The sequence below is a fragment of the Anas platyrhynchos genome, chromosome 2 (genome assembly GCF_047663525.1).
Source record: "Anas platyrhynchos isolate ZD024472 breed Pekin duck chromosome 2, IASCAAS_PekinDuck_T2T, whole genome shotgun sequence".
In the NCBI taxonomy this organism is placed as follows: domain Eukaryota; kingdom Metazoa; phylum Chordata; class Aves; order Anseriformes; family Anatidae; genus Anas; species Anas platyrhynchos.
This window is the reverse complement of record NC_092588.1, coordinates 128253288-128269203: the sequence shown is the minus strand read 5'-3', so window position 1 is coordinate 128269203 and position 15916 is coordinate 128253288. Positions and strand designations below refer to the sequence as shown.

The window sequence follows — 15916 nt, the reverse complement described above, 5'->3', positions numbered from 1 at the left end:
TAATAATAATAATAATACCCGCCACGATCACAGGGAACAACGTAAGTAAAGGCTTATATAAAAATATTCTGGAAATGTGAAGTCATGATAAATCTTACCATCCATATGACATACTGATTAATATAATCAGGATCACTGAGCTGGTTTATTAATGGAAGAAGAATCCCTCGGGAGAGGATTTCCTGAAAAAAAAAATATAATTAATCACTTTAATGTATTTACTCATAAAATTACTAAGTGCGACAATCTAAAAATCACTGTTATCAATGCTAAAGAAAATGCATGTAATAGCAATTATCATTTAATGGGAAGATATTAATACCTCAAGAAAAACAACATACATTTTTACATGCTTTTCTAGTGTTGCTAGAGCTGAAAAAAACTTGGGAAACATATCAGACAAACCATTCCCTGCTATTAAATACTTTTCAAAATTGTTCACTTAAAATAATCTAATGTTAACTTAAAACAATTAAAAAATAAAGTAAAAAAGGAGCAGCTTTAAAAATTCTTATGGCATTAAAGCAAAGAATTAGGATGACTATTTACCCTGACAAAGTATCGCATGATCTTGTTCTGGAAGTCTCCAGGAGGTAGCAATATATACAGTAAAACCTCACACAGATCCCTTAGGAATCCTAGTCAGGGAGAACAAAACAAACACAAAATTCTCAGCATAATTGCGCATTATATTGTTTTTCATCCTACCTGATAACATAAATACCAACTGATAAATCCTTAAAACAAAATTCAAACATACAGCTATATATGTTCTTATAGTCCAAGCATTATAGTTACACCTTTCAGACTGAATATAAGCATCACTGACATAAAATCAAACTGAGGCAGTTCTACAGAGTCAAAAAGCCATGAAAAAAGAGCCATATTACAAGAACCAAACAAGGAATTCCAATATATTTTCTTTCATTAACATACATAGATTGTTTTTCCGTCCTGCATACTTTGCCAATAAACTGATTTCCCATGAAATTAAGATTATGGAGTGGTAAAATGGATGAGATATCTAACAAAAAAAAAAAAAAGCAAAACAAATATCTTCAAAGCCACCCTTCCCTGTCAGAAAACATTTTGAAAGTATTTTTTTCTAATGAAAAGATGGATAGCTCCATATATACACACTTAAAATACTAATATGCACAAATCAGAGGAAATAAGACATTGTAAATAATCATGCTTTGAAAGTCACATGCTAAGGCTTCAGTATTTTTTCATATTTGTAACCTCATAGTATTTTAATTCAGTCTGCTATACTAAAATAGCTTCAGAAGAATATTGAAAGACCTTCTTCATCTTTGGGAGAAGTGCAGACTAGGTCACGACAGACTTCTTTTTCCATTTCAACTTCAACCTCAAAGAACGTATCTACAAGTTCCTCAGCTTGGTCTACACAAAAGAAAATAGAAGAAAAATTTTTATGTAAAGATCAGAAATTTGAGAGTAAACGATTAATAAAAAAGACAAATATTTCACACATGTAAGATGCTTGCCAACTTAATACTCAAAGTAAAAATATATTTCCATCATTATGTTACCTTTCATCTGATCACCTTTCTCTGCTATTCTTTGCTGAGCTTTTCTGAAAACTCGAAGATGAGTGCCAAAGTCATCAACAAGTCGTGTAGTGAAATAAGGCTGCCAGTCTGTTTCCTTTGACCTATCAGAAAAGGAGTGCCATGCAAATTAATTAGTTTATCCTGAATACCAAAAGCAATTATAAATTTCTTACTTCTCCCTGCCAAGAGCCAGAGTGATAGTAAACATGGAGAAACAAAGAGAAAAAAGCCTCCTGATCTATTCACTGAAAACAAATCAAACGTTGTGAAATACCATTTTAAAACTCACATTTACACATTATTTATGTTTGAATTACTTTAAAAAGTTAACACTGATATCCAGTATTGTATTCTGATTCTCATCATTAGTTTAAAATATCCGTGAAAATAAATAAATAAATAAATAAATAATAATAATAATAAACTCACACAAACTGTCTACGAGCATCTACAACCTAAATGCTCCCCAGTTCTTTTTCTCCCATAGTTTCTGTCATTTTGGAAGGCACATAAAATCATTTTATTCCAAATTTGCAGGATATGCACAAGTAAGAAAACACACATTTCATTTGAAACTACCAACAACCTAATATTATCAGTAATTGATTCCATAGCTTACATGAGAAGTAGTTGGCATTAATCTCTAAAACAACAGTGCACAGTATTGGAAAATAGTCACAGTTAGATTTGCATAAAACCATTTAATTATTGGTCTAAGAAAGATGCAGAAATACTGATGTGTTGTCCATGCTTTCCTAAGCAGAGCTGTCTCAAAAGGCCTGTCTCAAAACCCGTTAATCATCGACAATCCAGGTCCCCAACCCGCACAACAAATAAATCACACAAAAACACTAGGTGGCAGCCTTGCAGCATTCTTCCGTAAGATCAACTCCAAAAGAAAAAAGAAAAACCTGCAGTACTCGTTCTCTATAGAAATTCACATGCTAGATGAAATTAGAGATTATGGAACTAATCTAAGACTATTACAGCTATAACCAATTGCAGTCATTTTAAATGCACTATATCATTTTCCCTCAATAATAATAATAAGTTACTGCAGGTCAATGGAAATGATATGATTTGTACAGGAAGAAAAAACAATTGCACGGGAATAGTGGCTATTTTTGAAGAGCTGTAATACCGGAGGAAAAAAAATAAATTAGTTATAACTTGTCCTGCTTTGACACAAAACCAGTGCTTGATAATGCTCAACAAAGTTAACTTCATGAAACAGACAAAAACATTGCAAACGAACAGCCAAATCAATTTCAGGTAAGCACAGTATTGCTTCCCATATGGTATTATTCAGCCTATCTTTTATGATTTCCAAGTTTATGACATAATGGAAAACCTAGGAAACAGTCAGTAAGATTTTGTTATCACATACTTCTCCTAGCATTAAACCTAGCTCTACATCTTTGATATTTCCTGCCAGAAAAGCATACTAATATACATTTTCAAGGTCAGAAGAAGGGGATGACAACACTTCAAAACTTGCTAAGAAGTTTATTATTATTATTTAGGTTACCCACAACTGCTTCTCAAGAGAAAACAGATGATCACTACAGTGGGATGAACGCTTGAAATCACTGCTTATACCCATATACTTCTTCACTAAGTACACATGGTTTCCTAGGCTGAGAAATCAGCCATGCTAAAGATAAACAATTTCCTAAATTTCCTGCTACTTGATTAAGCAACAACTGAAATATATTGGACAATTAACAAACTATCCATTTGTTCTGAACCATGTAAGCTCGTTTTTTAAAGAAGAATTACATGAAATCAATATTTTAATTCCCCAGATTACTACCCCTCTGGAAATATTCATTGCTCTTACATATTGAGGAGCAACACCATTTTTTAAAACTTATCCAAGTTGATACAGATATTTGAATTAAGGTTTTCAAACTGATTTGTCTTGGGAATTGCTCTGCTGTTTATATGAAACAGACCTGCACAGAAGAAGGTGATGACTCATGCAGCTCAGTGCCTAAACTGCAGAAAAATACTATTTGCTAATCTTAGGCATTAATCGAAATCTTGAAAAGACTATTTTGAAAAGACCGTGACTATAAACTTCACCTCCTTTTATTCCTTAAGGGATCAACAAGACTGCAGCTCTCTTGGATTATAACCTTAAAGTACATTAATGTTCTTTCTGTAAAATACAGTGAACTGTACCAACATATACATTAAAAATTGTTTAGCTATTACCATACAACCAACAGAGAAAACTGTCCACTTGTTTAGTCAGTGTATTGATAAAAATACAAATAAACTTACCTGGCAGAAAACTGAACAAGTGCATACTGAAGAGCCTGCCTGATTTCCAGAAGAAATGATTCATCATCGCTTAGTGTGTAATACCAATACTGCACATAGTCTCTCAGGGAAAACTGGATTACCTGAAATTGAACAGGGAAAACAAAGACAAACTAATGAACAAAACAGAACAAAATACAAAACAGCTTCTTGTGCCTAGTAATGCAACAGTAGTCTTCTTAAAAGGTTCACATAGTGAACTCTACCATTACAAAATTGGGAGTGAAACAATAAAAACTCCCATGCTAAAACCTCTCCCATATTGATTCATGTGAATTCACCACTGCTATGCTGAGTAACTGCAAGATACAGAAAACAGACAAGTATTGCCCAATATCCTAGTCCATCCTGGACATTTTTCACTTACCACTCTCAACTGTAATTTCTCAACTTCTTTTTGTCTTACAACTACTTAGCTATTACACATTCAATACTTGGAAAAATAAAAATAATAAATTAAATAGTCCTAGTTATAACTTACCTGTTGCAAAGGCTCATCAATTATATTTGCACCTGTCAGTCTTCTGTCAATCTTAATAGGTCTGGCTTCACGTTTCATTTCTTCTATGCACTTGAAAGAGATTAGGAAATTTTAACTTTGCAGATTTAAGTACAGCTGGATTCTAAGTATAGCTGCTCATGATACTTGTATACTTCCAATAGATTATAATCAAAAAGTCTTACAGATTTGCTATGTAGTGCACAAGATCTAATATCCACATTTCTTTATATGGTAAATAACGACAAAAAAAAAATGACCTGCATTACTTCCTGCTTACTGTTTAAAGGATGTTTGCTAAAATAACAGATCAGAAGGAAATAAAACTCAAATGGCAGTAAAAGGACAGGGAAGAACAGCAGCACAAGATAATTTATGGGTAAGACTCCATCTTAATACTTGATGATGAGCTTCCTGTGCAGCCTCTGGCAAGTAATTGTACAGGATGTCCCCCCTATCCCCTTTGTTTCTTTATACATCTCAGGGTATTATATATGCCTGTAGAGAAACTATTCTTTGGTACCATCACAACTGGACAGACAAGTCTTAGAAAAGTAATTGATGAGGATGTAAAAAATTGCTTTATAGAAGGACTTGCAACTTTGAGCAGTTAACTCCAGGTATTACTTCATCAGAGCCAACTTGCAGCAAGCAACATACTGAAAGAAATACTTGTTGACAGTATTTCATTGAGTGGACTAATATGGTGTCCTTCTATAAACTTCTGGTGAAACCTGCAATTAGCCCCTTTATTTTCTGGAAAATAACAACACAACAACCTACACTACTGTTCAAAAAAAAAAGGGGGGGGTGGGTTCCCCATTTTCTCTAGAGAACAGAATGAGTTATGGCTGTACTGGGACATAGAATTATCAAAAAAACATAAATGTAAAAATGATAAACAATACACCCAGTGTTCCTATTCTACTTGATTTCTCCTAAGTATCTCTCATTCAAACAAGTTCACATTCAGTGAATGGTGGTGAAATACAAGGCCAGAAAGCATTTCTGTTTTCAACTAACATGGAAGTATTTGCTGTTGCAAAGTTCTACATACTTTTAAGGGCAAGGGAACAGTTTGACACTACTTCAATATGTAAAAAGTTGACTCATATTCAAACAATATTCCAGCTATATATTTATGAATTTGCAAAACATTTTTGTCTTGACAGTATCAAAAACGCCAAAACAGTGTAGAATGGAATGATTATATATTGCTACTAAATGGTTAAAATTGCCAAAATAGTTTAAAAAGTGAAGTCTGAAATTTGAGGATTGCATGCACAAAACCACATTTGGAAAACAGAGAAAACAGCCAAAAGGGAAGTGGAAAAAAAGAGAAACAGAATATGCAAGGTTAGTTGGTAAAATCTGAATGCTTATAGGCGCTTAAGATTCATGTTTGGGTCTTGTCCTCCGAAATTCATCTTGTCCAACCTTCTGCTCAAACCAGAGCCAACAACAAGGTTAGACCATTCTTACACATTCTTTTTTCTCCAGTGAAAGTTTTATGTATTTGCAATACTAAGTAAATAATCTTCCATCAAACTTACATTATTTCCCTTTAATGCACAGCATTCATTATATATATTAACAAGCAGCATCCATGCAAACATATCTGTACTAAATCCTGTGTTGTAAGTTTTCTAGAGCTTGCTGCATTCTACACATTACTTTATTCACTCTACACATTACTTCATTCACATTTTGGTGCTCTGAATTGTAACCTCTTTCTTTAAAATAAAGCATTTGAACATTTATTTTCAATTAAAGAAAAACAAAACAGAACAAAAAAACAGCACCAAAATCACAGAATCACGGAATGGTTGAGGTTGGAAGGGACCTCTGAAGGTCATCTAGTCCAACCCACCTGCCAAGCTCGGTCACCTAGCACATGTTGCACAGGATGGCATCCAGGTGGGTTTTGAATATCTCCAGAGAAGGAGACTCCACAGCCTCTCTGGGCAACCTGTGCCAGTGCTCTGTCACCCTCACAGTAGAGACGTTCCCCCTCAAATTCATCCAGAACTTCCTGTGCTTCAGTTCGTGCCCGTTGCCTCCTGTCCTGTCATTGGGAAAAACTGAAAAGAGACCGGTTCCATCCTCTTGACACCCTCCCCTCTGATATTTATACACATTGATGAGGTCTCCCCTCACTCTTCTCTTTTCCAGGATAAATGGGCCCAGTTCTTTCAGCCTGTCCTCATACGACAGGTATTCCAGTCCCCTGATCACCTTCGTAGCCCTCCTCTGGACTTGCTCCAGTTGTTTCACGTCCCTCTTGTACTGGGGAGCCCAGAACTGGGCACAATACTCCAGGTGTGGCCTCACCAGGGCTGAGTAGTGGGGCAGATTCATTGCCCTTGTTGATTTCGTGAGGTTCCTTGCAGCCCAACCCTCCAGCCTGTTGAGGTCCCTCTGAATGACAGCACAGCCCTCGGGGTATCAGCCATTCCTCCCAGTTTTGTGTCATCAGCAAACTTGCTGAGGGTGCACTGGATTCCATCCTCCAGGTCAGTGATAAATAAATTGAACAGGACTGGACCTAGTACTGAGCCCTGGGGGACACCACTAGCTTCAGGCCTCCAACTAGACTCTGTGCTGCTGAGCACAACCCTCTGAGCTCTGCCATCCAGCCAATTCTCAATCCTCCTCACTGTCCACTCATCCATCCCACACTTCCTGAGCTTGTCTATGAGGATGTTATGGGAGACAGTGCTGAAAGCCTTCCTGACTGCCTTTGAGAAAAAGAGCTTCCTATAAAGAATCCACATCTTCAGATTACTCTTCCAACTGAAAAGCTCAACTAAAATAGCTAATGCTGTTTTGTCACTGTTAATAAACAGTGACAAAAAAGAGATGCAGAACGCTACTTTAGCTTAGGGATATGGTTTAGTGGGGACTGTTAGTGTTAGGTCAGAGGTTGGACTCGATGATCTTGAGGTCTTTTCCAACCTAGAAATTCTGTGATTCTGTGATACTGTAGAAGATAAATAAATATTAACTGGAGGACAACTTCAAATAGCATTTAGTATGAAGGTTTGAGATTTTTTTTTTTTTTTTTCCTGACTTACTACAAAAAAAATCCATAGATTGGTCAGCATTGGTACATTAAGAAAAGTGACATACGTGCACCAATAATCCACACTCAAAACCAGAAGTACTAAGTTTGCAATCATTGTACAAAATAAAAAAAAAGACATTTTATTCTTTCATAAAGCAACTAGAGCATACATACATATAGGGATCAAAAATCATTAAAAAAGATTCAGACACAAAGTCTAAAAGACAGAAAAAAAAACTGTAAATCTGCTCTCAAAAAATGTTAGACATAAACAACACTTCACAGTCACTATAAGCACTGTAAGCCATATAGCACCAAGAACTTTAGTCTCCTAAAATCAGGTTTCATTAATGGAGCCAAATCATTAGTTTGCTGACTCCTTTCTCAATAGTGGCAATAAAGCCTTAAATTTTTCATTTGGACCAATAAATTTACTCTCAGCTTAGAATATACTTCAGTCCCAGACATCTCAGTTACAAGCACACACAAATTGTGATTAGAAAACATACTGCTGAATAACAAAGCACATTTCTTTACACGTGCTGCTGATAAGAAAGTTGAAACCTCATCACAGACAACATGAAGTGTAGTGACCAACTGTCTGACAGCTGAAAGATGTTTCAACAAACATCTTAGTGTAACTAGCAATTTTTAGGTTTGTTTTCTCTATACTAATGAGTTCAAACCAATTAGGCCAAGATCCACCTGCCAAGACATATAGATTCATAAACCAGGAATTGCTACGAATTCCACATGTTGGCTATTAGGAACTTATTCTGTACTACAGAGATGCAGATTTAGCCAATTAGGATGTCTGAATTTAGGTCTATCTACCTGGTAGATAGAAAAGAAGATGACAAAGTTGGAAAGTGGATCACGCTGCTCCTCCATTTGTGTATGCATTTCCATGATTTTTGCTTGGCCTTACATAAAACATTGGTCAAAGAGCTTCTCCCTCCCTTAAGTACTCTAAATCTGGACTTTATCAAGGAACTCACTGACCACAAAGAATTAAAACTGGCAAAACTACAGACCCAAGGATGGAAGAATCATAAGTGGTCACAAAAATCTTGCAAGAAAAAGCTGGAAGGAGCCACCACCGCCACTCCCCCTCCCGCCCCAAAAAAAAAAAAGTCTAGAAAATAATAGTTTAGTAATTTCTAACATATAGCATTAGACAGTTGCACCTTACTCTTTTTGCATAATGAGTAACAATAATTGAAACAAACTTGCTATAAATGCTTTAAAAGCCTGTATTTCAAAAAGGAAAAATCTTGCATTGCAATTTCATACACAGTTTAATAGCAGAATCAAAACATAAAAGCAGGATCATTTATTTTGGGAAATGGGTAAATTTTTAATTTTTAGAATAACGCTGCTAATTAGTTTGAATCTAAGTTTCAAAGCTATAAAGCCTGATTTACAAGTTAAGGTTAGTAAAGTCTCCTTACCTTAGGGATCCCAACCGATGTACAGGGAAGAAATGAATGTTCACACTGCTCAAGGTATTTTTCTGAGTTGCTTTTTCCAAATAAAAGAGTAACCACAAAACCCCTAAAATTGAAAAAGAAAGACAAGCTAGAACGATCTTTCCAATTCCCACCCTTTAGAAAACATTGCACAGTGAGGTACAAAATGAATGAATACTTGAATCTCACCACTGACTACCATAGGACAGGGCTCTTTCAGTGTAGTATGCTACTCAAATTAACTGACACAATACAGTATGAAGTTTTCCAGTCTTCTTTTTGCATTCTTAACATCATGGTATCACTTAGCAAATATTTATAGTCTATACTACAGAGCCTGCTACCTAAGAAGAACCTTTAAGATTCTGCCTATGCTCACAAATATTAGAAGAGTGAAAAAGGGGTACATGTACAGGCTGCTCTGGCTGCATTTGTACTACTTCAACACTGTGCAGAAATAACCTCTTTACAGAGATATTTAGACCATGACATTGTGGTAATAGTCACAAAAGCACCAGAAAGAAACCGATGTAGTAAGTGTAGAAAGTAACTACTGATTACATATATTATTACATATATTTAAATAAGAAGTATAAAGTTTTCGATCTGGAATTCACATTAAGCTGAAAAATAAAGTAAAAATCAATAGTCCTATCAAGCTACCTAAGAACAGAGAGGCAAAGTTCTCCTAGAAGAAAAAGTAAGTTAAACACAAGGTATTGAGGTTTTGTTATTTAATTCAGCATATAAATTCTAAAAACAAGCATACTCCTGGGCCATTTATTTAAAAAAAAATGTTATATTAGAAATTCATTACCTTTTTCCCCCTCACAATTCCTCAATACTATTTAAGTTATGACTTGTAACAGGACAGCAGCTACTTTTATTAATGTTTTCTTTGTAATATAATGAAAGCACAGTGGAAAATAACCACTATAAGAAGCTCAATTTTTCTGCAACAGGAATAATTTATGGCTTATGACACAGGGCACAAAAACAAAAACAAAGCTAGTTTTAGGAAGAAATAGGTGAAAACCTAAAGACTGTGCCAATTATAGCATAACTGAAGGAGGGAGCCTTTGAAAAGCTGAGCATGAAAAACAATGAGAAGCTACTATTGCTCAAGACTAGTCTTGGGATGGCTAAACATGCACAGCAAGCAAATATCAAAGTATTCCATTTAAACGACAACTGACCAATGCTTGTGGCCACAGGATCTCACAAGGCTGTTCCAGGCTAGAAACATGCTGAAATCATATTTTCTTTTAATATAGGTTGCTCTTGATAAATTATATTCTTACTCTTATGATAAGAATCTAGTTCCTAACCAACACATCTGAATTCACCAGAAGTATTCCATTTGAAAGTTTTAATTCCCAAGCTGGGAACCATTCTTTTCAAGTACTCTAGTGCTCAATAATTCAGAAGTAGGGAAGTGGTCATTTATATTGTAACAACTCCAGGACGGGGAAAAAAAATATTATTATGGGTAATTTGATAATGTAGAAGAAAATTTCACTTGATATTCTGATTCCCTTACAGCCTACAGCACCATCTTTATCTGCCAATCCCAAATACTTTCTACATCTACATGTGAATGAAGGACAACAAATTAAAAAGAAATAATAATTAAAAGCTCTAATTGCTTTTCTGCTCCAGATGCTTCCAGATTGCTTTAAAATCGTAACACCAACATTGCTTTTAGCATCATAATTCAGTTCAAGGACAAAAGCTTGTTTTAAAACTTAACAACTTAGCATAGTGAAACTAATATTGTGTTGTTGTTGTTGTGTTTTTTTTTTTTTTAAATGTTTGGGTTTGTTTTATTTATAATCTATCATTTTTCCATTAGAAACCTCAGTCTGCTTTTAAAGAAGACAGTACTCCCAAAATGCTTTTCCCCCCCCCCCCCAAAAAAAAATGGTTTTAACTTCAACCATATAGTAGTAACTTGTAGGAGAAAGGAGGGGAGAAGTACTTCCTTTAATTCAAAAGGATCAAAACCTTGCAAGTAACTAGCTGTAGACTATGACCATTCAGTATAGCTGTTAGTTAATCAGAAGCTTCCAGTGCAAATGCTCATCCAATTCATCAAGAGGATATTCAATCCAGTAAATGAAAAATCAGCATAGTCTTTTCTAAAATTGAATAGAACAGAAAAAGAACAAGACTAATTTATTTAAAGTTATTTTTTTCCAAAGATTATTGGAAGACCAGCTTTTCACAGGGATGGATTAACAACAGAACAATGGTGAAAGGCAGAAAAGTGAGGACTACAGATTTATCTTTTTCCTATCAAGTCTGAAAAGTAACAACGTCAGCTGAATGGCTTTGTGGAAGTCAATAAGCAGCTAGCTTCAGAACCAGTCTGTTAGGAATTAGAATAATCAATGTAGGCAGCCAGACATATACATAGATATTATTAAAAAAAAAAAAAAGTGTAATTATCAATACTTAACACAATGGAGCAAATTCCTTAAATGTCATAGTGATTGCTGGTCCAAGAAATGTTAGTTATGACAGTATCAGAAGCTTAAAGCTGCTGGCAGAGCCACAGATCACATAATTTCTATTTTACTTCTTTAGGATGCAAAGAGGGAAGTAGACAGAGTAAGGTAAGAAACACACATGAAACATACATGGTACAAAGAAAAGATGGGTAAAAGACAGGCCCAGCATCAGGTTAACAGATTTGCACCTATACTTGAAGTAGAGGCAACAAATATTTTATGAAGCTTAACACTTTGTAATAGTCTTGGCTACACAGGTTAAAGAAACGGTATCTATCTCTTGCCTCCTGTTTGGGGTGGAAAGATCCCAATTGCCTTAGTGATGAGTTATCAAACCCCAAACTTTAGCTTTTTTTGTTATCTTTTGTAAATCAATCCTAAATCAAAACAACATTAAACAAAGAAGACTTTTGATTTAAAGCTTTTGTATAGACACACAAGTATCCTTCTATGCATACAAACACATGCTTACTACAGGCTAACTGTGCAGGAGAAAATACACATTAAAAAAAAACAAAACAACTAGATAGCACACAAAAGAAGTGAAACAGTAGAAACAGGTAACATTGATACAGCTGTGGCATCATCGTTTTCCTTCACAACTCACTGGCACATAGTATAAACATTAAGGTCATTATTAAGGATGCAACCAACTATAGTCCAATGTCTCCTGTTTGAACTGCAAAATGGGACAAAAGTAGGCTCCCAGCTAGCGTAACTCTGAAACCATTGATATAAGCCACCATTTGTGAACAAGTGTAACCAGCTAGAAAACTGTGTGCCAAACTGGATAACAATTCAAAGTATTAAGATAAAGTTACAGTATGAAAAGCCACATCCAAAATTGTTACTTTGCTCCACATAAGGGTATAGTAGTTTCCTTAATGCTGGTGCTAAACATGAACCAAAATTAGATTTTTTTTTTCTTAATTTACATAACTGACGTTATATCATTGCTAATCATAGGTGAAAAAGCTATAAACAAATATTAAAGTTATAAGGTAAGAGGAATAGGACCAAGTGTTTTGCATAACTTTGCATGGGAATTAACTCACAAAGAAAAGCAGGCAAGAATACCTTTAAAATAAATCTATTTGACCTAGTTGGTACTTCTGATTCTGTATGTTGACTGTTACAGGATGCGTCACACATCTGACAAGATTAACGGCGTAAAAAAAGGACTGACTACAGCCTTAGCCGAGAAGACATGCATTTTCAGATAAACCTCTACTAGAAGGGCTAAGACTTCATATCTGTCTACTTACATAAACATGTAATAGGAAAATGGATACAAATTTTGCTTTAACAAGATTTAACAGTAAGACAAGATGATTTTAGTTTTAAAATCAATGTTCAGTAACTAGCTACAAAAATGAACCAAGTTGCATTGATGGACAAACAGCCAGCAAAATATGCCAGTCATACATGTATCAAGATTCGAGAAGACAAAAGCATTTACTTAAAAACTAATTTAAGTTTAACTCACCAATCTTGTAAACTGACTACTCTGCATTCTCAGACAGGGAATTCCAAGTTTAACCCAAGTTCAAAACCCAAGCATAGCATCTCCAATTCTAGACACTAAACTGTATTGCACTTTTTGGAATGACAGAAGTGTACTAATATTATTTACCGTATCCAGTAAGAAAGCTAAAAAGGTGTTTCAAAGAGAAGGAAAAAAAAAAAAAAAAAAAGATAGCTCAAACACTCTCATTAGAAGTCAAGCAGGTTGTGGAAAACCAAGAAATACTGCTGTCCTGCAGAAGAGACGGATGAATGAGAGAAGGGAGGAATATCTCACCTCTCATTTAGACCTGGTATTAAAAATAAAGGTTATAAGGCAGACATATACAATGTAAAAATAGTGCTACGGACAATAAAAATACATTCTGTTTGCTCCCTTCCTGTCCATAGGATAAAGTATCTGCAGTTACTAATCTGATTTACTTGATGAAGGTGTTGCAAGACATGTCAATAAACCCAGAAAAACACCCGCTCACTGTCCTCATGAATGAAATAATAGTGGTGTGAAGTGAATATTTGTCCTCTTAATATCTCTTATATATAGCTCTTTTGCTTTTATTATTATTATTATTATTAAATTAGTCACCTTTTCTGCCTTGGCAAATGTATCATAAGCAATATTCAACAGGAAAAAAAAAATCAAGAGTAAAATTTAAGATCAAGAAAAACAACTTAGGTCACAAAGAGATGCTTAAATGTGGATGTAATTACATAGAAGTCACTACAGATTTTCAGAGCAAACTGCTAATACATGCATTAAAATTTAATCTCACTTATAAAAAAGCAGTAAGTAGTCTACTTACCCACCCACGAAGCAGAGGATATAAAATGCAAAGTAAAATATAGCAAAGGGTCCAAAAGTTATTAGAAAAAGCACAACACCAAGACTTCCCCATCCCCATATGGAAAGACTGGTCTGTAAAGAAGAACACATAGAAAAAGTATTATTAATATTTTTTACAACTTTAAAGTCTCCAGAGCAATATTTGTAGTTTATGAAAAACTTGATACATTTTAACTGTGTAGGAAATGACACTTTGCTTGATAAAATGAAAACACTGAGTAAGAAGTGCATATTGCTACCAACTTACATTGCGAGCCAGCAGTCTGCTTTAGCCAACATTAGAGCCTTTTTCCTCATATCTACTGTTGGGCATCTCTCACTTCACATGCAACTGTTACCACAAGAAAGTGTCAACTTTCTTCTCTACATTTATTTTTTACACACTTGTTTCTTGAAATACTTTCTTCATGTGAAATTCTCCACCACTTCCAAGAAAAATACAGACTTCACAACAGAAGAGGAAAATATCAATACAATCACATTTACATGACTAAACGTGTAATTTTCACAGCCAAGCAATGCTGTATCTTCATTAGATGATGTACTGGTCAGCTAGCGCATCAAATACTGGGTATAAGCTTACTTTTTTCTTCAAAAAAGAGAAGGAAACTTAAACTGATTATTATACTGACAATTCTTGTTAGCAGAGAAATCAAGAGCATTCAAACAATTCTCTAGTATCTAAGAAGGATTTTGCTTTAAAATAGTGAAATTTAATATAAAAGAGAAGAGAGACCCCATGGCAGGACAGATTCTTTGGCACCGGGGGTAGACAAAAGCTGTTTTGAAAGCACCCAGTGCAGCTGAAGTCAACCACAAGAGCAGCTGTGGATTTGGTAGTTTCTTAGGGCTGGTGCCTCCCATAACTCCGCAGACAAAACTCACCCTGCAGTGAGATGTGGGACATTGTGCAAGTACATGCACATACATATGTATATGCACACACTTAATCTCTCTCTATATATATATGTATAGATGTATACCTGTAAAAACATGTATGCACGTGCGTGTATACGTCCAAAACTCAAGGTAGCGAAAACCAACTGCACGGAGCTACAACGGCTTTGGACCCTCACGGTACTGCAATGTAGCCAGGGAGTGTATAAACTTAATTCAGCCTAGTCTACAGTTCAGTATGGAAAGCATGTTTCAGCCAAGGCTCAGAAGTGTGAAACTGATGATGACAAGTATTTATAGGCCACCAAAACTGTTCCAGCTCTATGGTTCTCAACTTTTCTTTTTTTGCTGGTGTCTAATTTACGCCTTTCCTACCCGTGATCAAATGACACCCTGATGGAAACTCAGACAACTGCTATGTCAACAAGTAACACTAAGAAAGCACTTAAATAAACTCGTCTTGCAGTTTGACATTTAGAAAACAAGCAGAAATTGAACACCAGATTTGCAGAGAGCCCTTTTTTAAAGCTTTCAATAGGAGGGATGAGGGGTGCTTGCCTACATTTCTTATTTCTCCTAAGACTATTTAGATTTCACCTTTCCCTCTTAGGCACAGAATTCAGAAAAAAACAACTTCCTGACACACACACACAAAAAAGTTTTTGGAATCCTATAAACAATGAACAGTAATAAAAAATAAGGTTCCTACATAAAGCAGTCTCAGTTCTTTTCTGAAAGGAAGACATCGGGCTGCCCAAAAGCAAAATCATAGCTCTATAGACAGATTGTTTCATGGATATACACAGTAATCACCAGAATTATCTAATTCTTCCTGTTTTGTTACAAGTTTAATAGAAAGTTGAGATTGGATTCTGTTTTCTTCCTAGTTAAAGCTTTTTAGCAAGAGATGGAGAAGTTATATTGGCTTTTTGTTTGGAATTTGGGACTGGAAAAATACTACACTCACCTACTTACTTATTTGTTTAAATTAAAGTGTCGCAGCTCAAAAACTGAATTGAAAGCGATTCAATTCTCTTTCAGCTGAAAAAGTGCATTGACTTTTTTAAGTGATATTAACCATCCAACTCAAACAGCGAAAACACTGAAGAACAGCATTACAATAAAATAAAAAAAAAATATCTTGGCCACAGCTGAGTAGAAGATTCTTTCAACTTCTAAGAAGTAAATGCAGCAGTATTTTGAGAAGATA

At 35.1% G+C, this 15916-nt stretch overlaps 1 protein-coding gene across 6 annotated transcripts in view; it reads right to left on the bottom strand.

Moving 5' to 3' along the window:
- SNX13 (sorting nexin 13) overlaps positions 1-15916 on the bottom strand; it is a 67874-nt gene that overhangs the window by 32371 nt on the left and 19587 nt on the right. For all 6 annotated transcript variants that reach the window (XR_005263327.2, XM_038174623.2, XM_038174621.2 and 3 more), the window contains 8 exons: positions 13769-13881; positions 8914-9016; positions 4381-4470; positions 3861-3982; positions 1554-1675; positions 1303-1404; positions 550-638; positions 99-182 (listed from right to left, as the gene is read on the bottom strand). Coding sequence is in view for 5 of the 6 variants with exons in the window: in XM_038174623.2 (XP_038030551.1) it covers positions 99-182; positions 550-638; positions 1303-1404; positions 1554-1675; positions 3861-3982; positions 4381-4470; positions 8914-9016; positions 13769-13881 (825 nt within the window). In the remaining variant the exon portion in view is untranslated. Of the gene's footprint in view, positions 1-98; positions 183-549; positions 639-1302; positions 1405-1553; positions 1676-3860; positions 3983-4380; positions 4471-8913; positions 9017-13768; positions 13882-15916 lie in introns of those variants that run through there.